The 14691-nt window shown below is 40.2% G+C and overlaps 2 protein-coding genes across 3 annotated transcripts in view; one reads left to right on the forward strand and one right to left on the reverse strand.

Annotated features, from left to right (window-relative positions):
* Positions 1 to 2: 2 nt before the first annotated feature.
* Positions 3 to 9610, reverse strand: slc5a8 (solute carrier family 5 member 8). Its single transcript, XM_071900480.2, has 17 exons — positions 9374 to 9610; positions 8048 to 8167; positions 6856 to 6921; positions 6679 to 6730; positions 6481 to 6548; positions 5632 to 5670; positions 5117 to 5229; positions 4731 to 4871; positions 4096 to 4225; positions 3435 to 3523; positions 2876 to 2985; positions 2716 to 2783; positions 2211 to 2297; positions 1695 to 1912; positions 600 to 703; positions 289 to 377; positions 3 to 195 (listed from the first exon to the last, which is right to left on the reverse strand). Exons 1-17 carry the CDS (start codon positions 9608 to 9610, stop codon positions 76 to 78), a joined length of 1851 nt encoding a protein of 616 aa, XP_071756581.2. The 3' UTR covers positions 3 to 75.
* A 2582-nt stretch (positions 9611 to 12192) lies between these two features.
* utp20 (UTP20 small subunit processome component) overlaps positions 12193 to 14691 on the forward strand; it is a 38325-nt gene continuing 35826 nt past the window's right edge. For both annotated transcript variants that reach the window (XM_071900487.2, XM_078281909.1), the window contains exons 1-5: positions 12193 to 12326; positions 12720 to 12800; positions 12925 to 12991; positions 13179 to 13311; positions 13908 to 14096. In XM_071900487.2, coding sequence (XP_071756588.2) covers positions 12276 to 12326; positions 12720 to 12800; positions 12925 to 12991; positions 13179 to 13311; positions 13908 to 14096 — 521 coding nt within the window. In that variant the 5' untranslated portion in view covers positions 12193 to 12275. The remainder of the gene's footprint in view (positions 12327 to 12719; positions 12801 to 12924; positions 12992 to 13178; positions 13312 to 13907; positions 14097 to 14691) is intronic.

The raw sequence follows: 14691 nt of genomic DNA on the forward strand, positions 1-14691 counted from the left end.
ATAGCATGAATATGATCCTTGGCAATAAGAACACATGACAAAAAAGGGAGAAATATAATATGTTACAGTTGCATCTCATGTGGGAACACTGCATTTTGTTAAGTCCAGCTCAACATCACAGAAAGCAGGATTAGTGTTGCCAAATTTCTTCTCTCCATTCTTTGTGAGGTCAAGCTTTCCCGTCCGTCTCATGACCTTTAGAGGGAAGAGCAGAAGTCAGAGGCTATACTGTATATGCTGCTATCACTCTTATTGATTTTGATATCGGTTCAGCACTGCACCACTTACTCTCTCTTTCACGAACTTGAATAAGCAATAGGAAATCGTGTCTTCTTTCTTCAATGTAAGCCGTGATTCCACCTTCTGCTTCAGGCCCCCTGAGAAGTACATTGTGAACAGAAAAATAAAGGAGGTTGTGTGTGAACATCCAAAACCTTGAAGCTTATTATAAACAGTGGGACAATGAAAAACGACTCCCATATACCAGATTGATATTCCCTGTGTACTTTGTACAGCAAAGTTCCAACTAAAACTTCAACCCAGTGTGCAGGCATCTTATTCGATACAGGAATAGAGAAGTATCAGTATTCGACAAGCACCTGAGAACAGGCTGACTATCAGTCCCACGCTGATAGCTGTTATGGTTCCAATGGGACTGAAGTAGAGGTAGGACAGAGAGTACCAGTTATCTGCCAGGAGTGGCCTAGTGGTGGGAAACAAAATGAACAATCACTAATCATTGTTTATTCAGTAGAGTGAAACTTCAAACATTACAGACAGAATTGCGACAGATCAGAATACTGGACTTAAATTTACAGTTTTGAATGTTCTGTTGAATTTGAACTCTCCAGCAGAGATGCAGCTGAACAAGACAATGTGCTGTTAAACGGCCACAGTGCCTACACAGTTATGAGGTTACATCCTACTCGTCTTATTTCTTTCAAATTGAGCAGCTCATGCAATCTTTTGCTTTAACTTGATGTTACAATGCCCCTCTGCAATCATTTTGTGTCATTTTGTATCATTCTAGGTGCTAAATTTAGTTCTGCTGAGGATCCCAAATGTAGCAAGTAAATTCAAACCAATAGAGGCTGCCCATCTGATCTGATTCCAGACTTCCACTGGTCTGTTGGTCAGTGGTGGAAAAAGTACGCAAATCCTTTACTTAAGTAAAAGTAGCAATACCATTATGGAAAGATACTTCATTAAAAGTAAAAGTTCTGCATTCAAAAGTTTACTTAAGTAAAAGTATAGAGGTATTAGCAGTAAAATGTACTTAAGTATCAAAAGTTAAAGTCCTCATTCTGAAGAACGGTCCCTTTCAGAGTGTTAAATTATTGATGCGTTAACCTGTAAGAAGTATTTTAATGTTGTAGGTCTAACTGCTCCATATACTGTTGGGGAGTTTAAACTTTAACAATGCAACATATGTTATGAGCTTATCGTATGTTTTGCATGTAAAACCTTATTCTGCAAAGTAACTAGTAACTCCAGCCATCAGATAAATGTAGAGGAGTATTTCCCTCTGAAATGTAGTGGAGTAAAAGTACAAAGTCTCACAAAATGGAAATACTCAAGTTAAGTGCCAGTACCTGAAAATTGTACTTAAGTACAGCACTTGAGTAAATGTACTTAGTTACTTTCCACCTCTGCTCTCTGTTGGTCTCATAATCATTTTCTGTTACACCACTTACCTGCCATCTATGTTCTGTGGTGGGACTGTGGTGATGAAGCTGGGCTCGGTTGGCAGAGCAGTGGAGCTCCAGTTGAAGCTGTGTGTGGTGGTGAAGTTACAGCCCTCAGTGCTCAGCGCCAGAGGCCTGCTCATCTCAGGAGAGGGAGGGAATATCTGGGCTCCAATGCCCACCCACAGAGACACAACCAAGCCAACCAGCAGACCTGACAAAGCTCCCTAGAAAACGGGTGTATATATATATACAATAGCATAAAATAGAACAGGATGATGAGATGAATATGAATCGATCATTAAGAGTTGTTGCAATGGTCCGACCAATTTTTCTTAGTTGTGAGGTTCATGATAAAATGGTAAAACGCCCTTTTAGTTATAAGGAGCAAGTAAGCAAGTGTTAGACAACAGGAGGACAAAAATAAATTTACAACGCTGGATTCACATATTTATTAAATATTAGTGTAAATTACTGGCATCGTAGCTACAGCAAAGCAATTTCCATACTTAGATGATTACTTACTTTGGAATTGGCAAATGGACAGAGGATACCCAATGTGAAAAGGCCAAGTAAAGGACCTCCAATGATCCCAAAGATACTGATGGCTGCCTGTTTGAGGAGACACAGATCCACAGTTCAGCATCAAAAACACGAGACCAGGTGTGTGAAGATGGTGGCCTCGTTGCCCATCCCATAGTGCAAAGAAACTGTCTAGAAATTAACATCTGTTCTTGTCAGTTCAGGAAATATGTGTTGTAATGAATGATGTCAATCCAAGCAGCTGACATGATTCATGCACATGGTCCATTAAATGCATAAACTGTAATATTAGCATGGTTCTTTCTTGCTTTCTTTCTTCCTTTCTTTTTGTCTGTCTTCCTTTCAAGGCCGTTTAGATCAGGCATCAAGTGAAAGGCAGCATGCAAGTCACATTTACAATCAATTAATAGATCTGTCCTTTATCATCCTTTATTTTTTTGTGCAGAGAGCTGATTGTGAAGCTTCTGCATGAACAAATCCACTCTACCTGTAACGCTCCTCCCATGAGTGAGGCCAGTCCAGCCATTCCAATGCACAAAGCCCCATATATGAAACCTGCAAACAACAATGGGACAGAAACTGAGATTGTAAGCCTGCAGAATTTAGTGGAGAACTCAGTAACATATGGATGAGGACAATCCACTTACTGAGTCCTTTGGAGATCCAGGACAGGTGTTTCTCAGACATCTGAGTGTGTGGTTTGATCAGGTCTTCTACTGTCACTGCAGCCAAGGCATTTATGCTGGAGGACACTGTGCTGGAGGTGAGATAACAATGACATCACACAAAATTTACAATCATCATACAAATGGATTTCATGTAAGGATGCATGGATATAACTTTCTAACTGCCAATACCAATTCTACTAAACATTTGTTATCGGCTAATGCAGAGTGCTGATCCAATCAAATACTTTTAGTAAATTATATCAGCTTAGACCAGTAGTTTGAGGCAGTGCACTGAAATGATTGTTGCATAATTATTTTTCTCCATTAGAAAGATTTCACATCCCTTTATGTGTGCAAATGGAAGAAAATAATTACATTTTGTCATTTTTTCTTGCATGTTTTGATGTATCCCTACTTTCATGGTGACAAATAGACCAGGCCCCAAATAAAATTCATGCCACAATCTTCCTATTAGATACAATCTGCCAAAAAAAGACAGCGAACATCACACAGGTATAACATGGCACATGCAAGTAACCTGAGAGAGCCGCTATAAGCTGCTGCCACAAACAGTCCAGGAAGGCCAGGATAGTCTCTCAAGATGTCCATCACTAAATACGGCATCAGCTGCAGAGGAGGAGTGACATGGTCAGGAGTCTCAGTGTGTGTCAATACAGAAACATGGCTTAGATGTTTGAAGAAAGTTGATGAAAATAAAATAAAGTGTTAGTTTTTGAAAACAAATGGAAGGCCTCTCTCTGTCCTAGGATCAACACTTCACATCCTGAGGGAAACACTGTGATGGAGATTTGTACTGATACAGCAGCAGTTTGAAAAGGAATGTTTTCAACAGGATTTCTTGACTTGACAGGATCATGGGTAAAAAGACGAGGCCTTTCTGACATCAAAACCCCCAAACAGGCCAATTTTGAGTCCTTGGATTTCACCAAACTAGACCTTGAAAGTTATTTAATTAAAAATCTGATGATCTTTTATACTTTCATCTTTTGCCCATAACTCATGCTGTTAATGAAATGACTGCAGTGCCTTTATTCCCTAATGGATTTTAGGATCTTAGGATCTTAGGAGTTTAGTGTACGGCTGTGTGTGTGTGTGTGTGTGTGTGTGTGTGTGTGTGTGTGTGTGTGTGTGTGTGTGTGTGTGTGTGTGTTTTGATGTGACCACAGTAACACTCCTACCTGATCCGGAGCGGAGACCAGTCCGGCCGTCCACGGGTCACAGTTCTTGTAGACAGAATAAAGGCACAGTCCCGCAAACACAGAGCACAGCAGGATGGACCACAGGCCTAACAGGTTCAGGTACAGAGACCTGGCAAAGGGAGAAACACACACACACACACACCCAACCCCAGATATGTACATGGACACACACACACATATATATACATAAACATGCATAATGCATATACATATAAGCATACACGCACACAGATAATCAAACAGACACGCTAGCATATGTTCATACCGACACACAAGAGAAAGAGAGAGGAATACACTCAGTAACATGCATCCATACACACACACACACACACACAGAACCAACCCAGCATGCACATACACACATGCACACACCCAGCCACAGACGAAAGAAAGTAAGAGCGATACATGCAAATAAATAGAAAGACATAACATGCAAACAGATGTACACACATTCGTTTGACATATGCAAATAGTATATCAATCAATCAATAACCTCTGTGATGGTGAGTGCCCATTTGATCCGCTCAATGCAAGCTACATCAGCAATAAGAGCACAAGGGATAGTTACACCCGATCCTGTGTTACTGATAGTTCCTCAGTAAACCATGACTCACATTCTGGCGTGAGTGATGCTCTTGCAGGCGATGTATCTCTGAACCTGGGCCTGGTTGATCCCATAGACGCTGACCCAGATGAACGTCCCTCCGATGGTTATGGTCCAAAAGGTGTGTCTCCTCAGAGGGTTCATGTCAAAGCTGGTGAGAGAGAGAGAGAGAGAGAGAGAGAGAGAGAGAGAGAGAGAGAGAGAGAGAGAGGATGTGGTTTCAATTCAGCATGAGGGTCGCTGTATTATAATTTGAAACAATCCAAAAACAGTATTTGGTTGAAGTCAATAAACACGAATCAGACAGCATTTACTTAATTTCTAAAAGTTTCTGAGATGTTTTTCCATCCACTAGATAGATATTGTAATGTTTAGACTAGTCAGTAGCATACTCACTCCCAAACGTTGAGTCTCCCACCATGATGTGAATCTGAGATGATGGGGAGGACTCCTTGTAGGACCACAGACCGGATGATGACAGAGAGGAAGCCTGCGAGCATGATGCCAACCTAGAGGGAAAACTGGAGGTAATTCTGGGTTGGTTTCCACATCTGTCCTGGGTTTGGCTCTAATTGTTCAGTTTGTAGCACTAAAACTATTATTATAAGGACAATTTATCATGGATACACAATATTCCAAAACAGTAGCCCAATATGTTGGTGTTTTGGATGACAATTGGCTAAAATGAAATGATTTTTCCCATTTTCTCTGGAAGTGGTGGTCATTTTTTTTGCTGCTCTGTATGAAACACTGTATTTTTGTCACTGGAAACCACAAATAGGTGTATGACACATGCACAGTGATCACTGACTTGGTCAATCTCTTTAATTGTAAGTGGGTTAAAACAAACCACTGACTGAATAATATCACACCATCCTCTCCTTGTGTATTTTTTCCATTTAGATTCCTACCTGGAACACGTCGGTCCACACCACCGCCTTCAGACCCCCCTGTAACGATGCAGACCACAGACAGGTGTTGTATCTCTTTTTGCAATAAACCAGGTATCCACAGCAAACCTCAAGCACGCCAGCCAATGAGGAGTGTGATATTTATAGGCTAAAGGCAGAGAATCATGTACGTTACACATGCGGAGGTGGAAAGCAGCTGGATTAGACCAATATATCAGGACTTTATTAGCCTTTTATTGAATATTAAATATTGAGTTATGTTCTCCACTGCTGATATGATGGAGGTTCCTCCCTGAATACAACTACATGACACTGCAATGACATTTTATTTTCTTTGCAAATATATTTATTAATTTAATAATTCTATAATGGTTTTTGGAAATTACTTCTTCATTGAATGTGGTGGGTCACTGCCTTAAAGAGCTGCTAACACTAACAGAATTTCATTAGTCTGAGTTTCAGTGGAGAGTTTTAGTGTCCCGTGATGCTTTAAATGCTGTTTCAGAGGCTTTTCCACCCTGACAAGACAGAAAATTCTGGGGGAAACACTGAATACTTGTGTGTTTTTTTGCCATAAATGTGTGAAAATTTAAAGATACCGGATATCAGCTCAAAATATTGGCTATCAACAGCTACAAAAATATCAGTATTGGTATCGGCTTTCAAAATTCTATATCAGTCAAACCCTAGTGGAAAGTGATTTCTGCTCCTCTATTCATCATAACTAAGAGGATTTTTTTTTTAGTAAAGCTACTTTTTTGAGTGCTTTTGAAAGTACTTTAAATGTGAACATATTGCATTATGGTTATGAACACAGCAGAACTTGGTAATGCAGGTTTTTGTACGTACCATGGTGCAGTAGAAGGTACAGACCACTCCTGTTGAAATGACTGCACCCCACAGATCCATACCAGTTACTGTAAAGAGAGAGAGAGAGAGAGAGAGAGGGGAGGGGGGGGGGGGGGGGGGTCAGACTGTGGTCAACCAAGCGGCTTCAAGTGCCCTCGTGCAGCAGGAGTGTGACGTGGACTGAAACCACCATCATACCTTGGTTTAAAGCTAGAGCCGGGGCGTAGATGACTATCCCGGTGTAGAGGACCTGTGGCCGAGAGAGAGGACAATAACACTCACACACACAGTCGACACTTAAGACGTAGGATTTGGGGGTTTGAACCCACAGAGGTCAACACCTTGTCATTATGCGCTGACAGGTTTCTTACTCACCGTCTGAATGATGAAGAGCAGCGTTCCCAGCAGGCGGGTCGCTCTGTTGAAACGCAGCTCCAGGTACTTGGCAGGGAGATGAAACAGAAATATAAAGGGTCAGTCAGTCATATAGGATGCTACTGTATAGCAGAGCTGGGTTCAATTCCCTGTAAGTCAGTCAAGTTCATGAGCATGAGAATTTGAGAAGTTATCATACCCAACCTCTACCAGTCAAAAGTCTGGACTCTCCTGATTGAATGTACGTTTTTCATTCTCTTAAAGCCATTTTGATCTAAAGGCTTCTGCTTAAATGCTTGAAATTTGTGTTTCTTAGGCAAATATAAATAATGAAGTTGATGCCTATGTATGAATTTCTTTCCAAAGCCTTTTCCTTTCCATCAAGGCAAAGGGCAGCTATTTCAAAGAATCTAAAATATAAGATAGTTTGATTTGAACACTTTTTTGGTCACTGCATAATTCGATTTGTATTATTTCATAGTTTTGATGTCTTTAGAATTATTCTAAAATGTGGAAAATAGTAAAAATAAAGAAAAATGTGTGTGTCCAAACTTTTGACTAGGAGTGTATTTGCAACAATTACTTGGTCAGCGAAGAAGTATCAGTGTCATAAGTATCAGTGTCATATTTGGGCATAATTAATCTTTTACCAGTAGCTCACTGTGGAAAAAGCCCAATATCATTTTAAGGATAAAATAATTTCCTTGGCTTGGCTCCATTTCAGTGGAACAAACTGACCCATATTATTTTTTTTTTTATTTCTGGAGCAGAGCCATATCAGCCTCCCAGACTACAACCAGGACGTGCTTTTTGCTGCTTCAATGTCACTTTTAACTCTTATAACAGCAGCCTTGTGTTGGCTTAGTCAGTAAAACAGCAGCATTCAATATCTGGGTCAGTTCGCCCATTATTTAGCAGGCAAATAGATAAAGCGTTTTACAGGAAATATTCATGTCCGTGACACAAAACAATCAGATTTTTCATGGTATTTGCATAATACTTGAACTGACTAAAACTGCTTTATGAATAGAATAGAATAGAATAGAAACCACCACACCGCAATACATCACAAAACATCACAAAACAAGTCACCACACCATGACACTCACAACACAATGTATATACCACACCATATACCGCATAAACAAACCAAACTCAGCCGACTCTAATCCGAAAACAAAACCACACTCACCTCATAAGTGCTGGTGATGGCCAGCCTGTAGAAGACAGGGACAAAGACTTCGGATGTGACCAACACCATAATTATATAGGAGAGACCAAAAAGCCCAAAGCTGGCTCCATAGCGGTACACCTGACAGACCAGAGACGTGTTGGATTAATAACGTTTTTCATGAAATGGGCAAATGCAAAATGCTCAGATGATGGGTAATATGTAGAAGTGGTGGTTGAAATGAAATCCCCCTTGTGTTGTGACTGAAAATATTCGACTCATCCCCTCTGTCAAGCAGAGTAGAGTTCAATTGTCTTTTATTGCCACACAGCCAGGCCAGGTGGAATTCATTTTACAATAAAAACTTCAGTAAAACAAGGAATATAAACACAACAATATGAAGCACTCTGGATTTATCTGTCCACCATCCACCTTGAAATAGGCTATTGAAGAGAAAAACACATCACCCATTGTTTCTGTTCAGTGAACCCTCTGATATTATGAAGGGTTAGACCAATATATCAGGTCAATATTGGCCTTTTATTAACTTCTGGATGTCAGCCAGTCACCTCTGATATGATGGAGGTTTTGACCGCAACGACATAAAAGCCTGTAAAACCTGCAATGAAGTTTTATTTTGTTTGCACATTTTGCACATTTTTCAATGTGCAAAAGTGTCATGATGGTCTAAATGCTGTTTCAGAGGCTTGACACCCTGACAAAAATTATGCTTTTTTGAGTACTTTTAAAGGCACTTTAATTCTTTCATTTAATTTAATTTTAAGTCTGGGGGAAACACTGAATACTTACAAATCTTCAGATTTTTTTAAATATCAGCACTAATTATCACACTTCATCACACCTCATTTAGTCTCATATTCAGCCTTCAAACCTTATTTTTCTTAAACCAAAAGAAAAATTCTGCCAATGAGGTTAGATAACTCCACTTGTTTCCAATGCAGTTTCACCTGTTTGAGGAATTTTCTAGAAATGAGTGTCAATATCTTGAAACAAGTCAGAATAAGGCAAAATCACTGCACTACTATCAAGAAAATGACACCTGATTCTACAAAATTCTTCAAACAAGTTGATTTGCATTGGAAACAAGTGAAATGATCTCGATCCACTGGCAGATGCTTTCACTTTTTTTTAAGAAAATTACAATTTTAGGACTCAATAATAGACTAAATGACTTGTTAAGATGGAGATTTTTTGCAGTGCAGCAGCTTCCATCCAAACATACCAGTATCAATCCTCAAAAACCCCTAAAGTTGAACCCTAACTCTATCCAATAGGCACTATGTGTGTCCAGGAGGAACGTCCCAGGACTCTCTGCAGTGAGCTTACCTCTGCGGGGCTGGACAGCACCGTGATGGCTGACATGAAGCTGGCCGTCAGGGACAGGGAGACGGGCACGGCCGTCAGACTGCGGCCCCCCATCAGGAAGTCCCCCGTGCTGCCCCGGCCCCTGTCCGTCCACGCGTAGTAGACCCCGACCGCCGCTGAGACCACCAGCATGAGAGCAAACACCACATAGTCTCCTGCCACGAAGGAGCCAACAAGTACAGGAGGAGCCGCTGACATTGTGGCGGAGTTAAGACCAAAACTGACAAGAGTCTCTTCAGTATGTTGCTGAAATGGGACTCGGAAAACAATTAGTCCTCTATGAATAAATGGAAGTCCTGGCACATCAAGCTCTCACTCAACACTGAGCTGAGTATAAGAACACAGACCGAAACCTCTCCTCTTTATGAGTGTGTGTGTGTGTGTGTGTGTGTGTGTGTGTGTGTGTGTGTGTGTGTGTGAGAGAGAGAGAGAGAGAGAGAGAGAGAGAGAGAGTCTGTACCCATGTGTGTACAGTGCGTACCTTGTGTGTGTGTGTGTGTGTGTGTGTGTGTGTGTGTGTGTGTGTGTCTCAGCATTCCAGGCAGGTACATGTGGAGTCAACAGGCCAAGAGCAGGGATTGTTCTCCTGGCCACAGGATAAAAGCTATCATCAGCCCCTTCCACCCACACACACACACACACACACACACACACACGATAGCCTACTATGCTGTGCACCCATCTGGAATGGAACATAATGTTAAGTCATTTCAGAAAGGGAAGAATAAGAATGTTGCAGACTGTTTCTCCTAAAAGTTGCAAATCATTCACAAGCAGAACTTCCTCAGTTCTCTCTGTGTGAAGCACATGATACATTTGTCTTATCTCATTTATTCTTCAATTAAAATGTCACAAACCAGAGTTGTTGAAACCTTCTCTAGTCTGCATTTGCAGGACCTTGTCACAAATCTAGAGTACACCTCTTAAATCAGACCCTATGTCAGTTTCCTCCATATTTACAGTATTATTTTCCAGTGTCTGACCACAACTTTGAGATCTTCATGAACCTCTAACATGCCTGTATTTAGAAACGTCTTATCTTTCAAGTGTGCCACTTTTCTGACTGTGTGGCCACAGTCAAATTTACATTTACCAGGAATTTTATTCAAATAAATACATATTACACAAAAGAGCAGCAGAAACAAGCAGGGTTCTCACATCTGTGCACACTTCAATTACAAATACCTGACCAAATCTAAATTAACATCATTATAAGCAGTTCTGGTTGACTAAAACTAAACACAAGCTAAACTGATAAACTTGAAGCTAAGCTGATGAAAATTTACATGTTCTTTCTTTTTCATCTTCTTGTTGTTTATCTGAAGAAGTTCATTAGGAGATTCCAATGCTCTCTCTCTCTCTCTCTCTCTCTCTCTCTCTCTCTCTCTCTCTCTCTCTCTCTCTCTTTCTGTAAGGGAGGTGTCTTCACAAGCTGTGCAACGTTTTTTTTTTTTTTTCAAACTATCTTGCACAATTATTTTATTCTTGAACTATCATTATCATTCATTGTGTCTGAAAAGTGCACAGTACTTGCTTATCAGGTTCAGACCACTGATTTTAAATTGATTTAGCAGGCAAAGAAACTAGGCAGCACTTAAATTGTGAGTTTATTGATAAGATAGTGAATGGGGAAAGGAAAGGGGTTTGATGAAAAAAAGAGACTTCATTATTTGGACTTGGGAGTCAAAGACCCTGAACATAACTTTTTTCTTTTTTTTTCTGTTCTTTTTTTTTTTTTTTTTTTACATTAAATGAATAATAATAATACAATTATAATAAATTGGTTATATTATACATTGTCAGTCTGTGTCTGTCTGTCAGCTTGTGTGTACTAAATGTGCCTAAATCCCCCTGCTTTTCAGTGATGTTTGGGACGTTTTTTGGGCGTGTACCATTAGCTGTGGGTGTGGCCAGCAGTGAGCTGGGTGTGGCTATCAAGGTGAAGCTGAAAGGCGTAAGAAAAGAAAGTTCAATGAGGTTAAACGTGCAGCAGACAAGACCCATTCAAGAAAATACATTCAAAAATACGGTGAACATCAGCATTGCTTTTTTTTTATATAGTAGATTGTCTACACTCACTATTTGTTTCTTCAATGGCTGTGGTAACTTCACAGATAGTTATTCAGGCTCAGGCTAAATGCCGTTTCAAGGGAGACAGCTCATCAAGATGAGTGACACGTGTTGAGGTGGGAACTGTGTGGGAGGAGGCGGAGCTAACAATACACTTCCTGCCTCAAGGTGAAAAGTTGCATGTTGAAGCTTTAACTATCAAGGTAGTTCACATCTGATTCCAGCCTCTGGAAACCCTTGTCCGCTAGACTGAAGCAGCGTACAACTGTCTAAATTTAGAATATCAATGACAGGCCAGCTGACAGTAGAGCTAGGTAATAAATACAGCAGCTAATTTATGCAAGAACCTTCATGAATATTCATTGCGGACATGAAACGTCCCCAAGCGTGAAACAGGAGCACCTGCTAAACAAAATTACTTTTTTACTAAATGGAAGACATAACTAGGTCTCACAATGCTATTAATAACTCACTAGGACCCTAAACGTTACGCTGTTTGACTAAAGTAAACAAGCCTTCAAGATGGAAGTAGGTAGGAGTGAAACCTCTCGCTTCAGAAGAGTAATTAAACGAAGACGGAAGTGAATGCAGGATTTCTCTCTCGCCTCTGACCGCACCACGCGGAGGGAAGCAAAACGTTCCCGTGATGCTCTATCCAACATGGCTGCGCCCTGGTGTCGGCGTGTGTGTAAACACTTGTAGCCGAAAGAGGGAATAAAGTTGTTTTCATGAAACGTTTTAATTGCGGGTTGATTTTTGGAACATCTGTCGTCTCTCAAGCAGCAACTCAAAGATGAAGATCAAGTCAAAGTCTTCGTATCACAAATCTGAGAACACTTACCGGGTGAGAGTCCAGGATCTTAAAGTAGCATGTTGCTAACATATAACCAGGGATGTAGTGGAGGCAAAACCACTTAAAATCAGTTAAAACACATTTTTATCAATGAAGTAATACTTAACCCACTTTTTCCAACTGATATACATCTTACTTGTATACATTCGTAGTGTAAATATTACAGTAAAGTGTGTCAGACTGATGCAAGTTACTTGAAAATAATATCTTTTTAAGAACGTGGACAAAAATTATACAATACTGAAAATATATATTAGTATTCACATTGGTAGTTGTTTTCATTATGGACACATGTCAGCAGTTAGCTTGGATGTTTATAGTGGTTAATGATGAAGATGATGATGATTATGAACCTCTTTGACTTGACTATTTGCTCTTTCTCAGTTTCTCACTTTTGCTGAAAGACTTGCCAATGTCAACATTGATGTCATCCATCGGATTGACAGGACTGGGACTTATGATGAGGTATGTCACCAATCATTCATTGTCTGTATAGGTAATATAATCATTCGCCTCATTTATTTGATGATTCCCAAATGTTCTTATTGATTGCCACTGAGTGCTAAACACTTGTTTTCTCCCATCGCAGGAGGTAGAAACATACTTTTCTGAAGGACTGACAAAATGGAAAGACCTCAACTTGACCGAACATTTCAGTATGTATAACACACAAGAATACCACAGGTTTTGTAATAATATATATCTGACATTTGCCACCTTGTAGCAAGTAACTTATTAAATACCTTTCTCCTATGTTGGAGACAAAAATACTTGTCTGACAACTTGTTCAGATTATGAGGCAAGACACTGTCTGTTTGTAAAATTTCTGTTTTTCCTCACCAGCGGCCTTCTTGAAAGAAGTGTCCGACAAGAGCCAGTCCTTCAACCTGCTGGTCTTCCATCAGAAGGCGATAGTGGAGAGTCTGAAAACCCACCTGGCAGTCAAGAACAGCCTCGCCTGCCAACCACTGCTGGAGTAAGTTGTGTTTGTGTGTGGTTTGTGTTTACCAGATGAACTTTTATTTTTGAGAGAAAGCCTATAGTACAATACATTTTCACTTCACACTTGAGATACCACTGTCCAACGTTTTGAAGCTTTTCGGTAGGGCTGAGCGATAATTCAATATTATCGTTTGTCGTCTTTCAGTGGAATCATATCATCATGATATGGTGATTTTGGAATATCGGGATACACAATTCTGCTGTCTAAACTAATGATAACAAGCACATTTTATTTAGAAACTCTGACAAAAAGAGGTATGAAAATTTCAGTTCTGTTTGACATCACACCTAACATCACCATTTGGATCAATGGGATGAACATTAATTTGATTATTTAATATGTGATTTGACGTACATGAGCCATATTGTGACATATATCAATATCGAAAAAAGTGCTTATGATTATCGTGATACCCCATCAACCCCATCGCCCAGCCCTACTTTTCAGTACATTTCCATACCTTTTTCTCCTTAAAATTGATTGCACTATTCAAACTTGTTATGGCACTGTTGGATATCGTTCCTACTGAGCTAACTCCGCCTGTGTCTCTCCTCTCCGTCCCCCTGCAGCCTGGTGGTACAGCTGGCCCGGGACCTGCAGACTGACTTCTACCCCCACTTCCCCGACTTCTTCGTCCTGATCACCGCTCTGCTGGAGACCAAGGACACGGAGCTGCTGGAGTGGGCCTTCACCTGCCTCTCCTACCTCTACAAGTACCTCTGGAGGCTCATGGTCAAGGACATGACCAACATGTACAGGTGAGAGATAACGCCTGGTCGGTCTCTGTTGGTGTTTCACAGGTGAATGATGATGTACAACCATCCATTGAGCACCATCCATTGTGATTAGTTGAGGAAATACAAGTACTCAAATACAAATTATTTATTCCCTCTTTATTCCCACTTGACGAGCAACTTCAGTCAGATCTTTCTCCAGGATTGCAGCACAAGTCTGGAAAAGTATGGAAAATTTATCTGGTTATTTCCAGGTCTGAAAAAGTGTAAAAATTGGACAAAAAGTCTGGAAAAGCAGGAGATAAAGATTGTTCTCTACTGGTACACATATGACTGAACATTGTTATTTCACGATATGACATTTGTTGTAAAGAGCTTCAGATGTAGAGTGATATGGCCTAGTTGTCATTTTTAAGCTACTGCCAGGATGCATTTTGATCATTGACCAAACTTTTGCGTGGAAAAAGTATGGAATTTTAAAATGTAAGATGAGAATGAACCCCGTTTCAGAACAGACCTAATGTGAAAGAGGTTTTATGTGCAATCCTTTTTGTAGAGTATGGAATTTCTTAAAACCTCTTTTCTCTCAACAACACCAACTTATTTTTGCTGTTTTTTC

This window comes from Centroberyx gerrardi, chromosome 24, assembly GCF_048128805.1.
Source record: "Centroberyx gerrardi isolate f3 chromosome 24, fCenGer3.hap1.cur.20231027, whole genome shotgun sequence".
Taxonomy (NCBI): Eukaryota; Metazoa; Chordata; class Actinopteri; order Beryciformes; family Berycidae; genus Centroberyx; species Centroberyx gerrardi.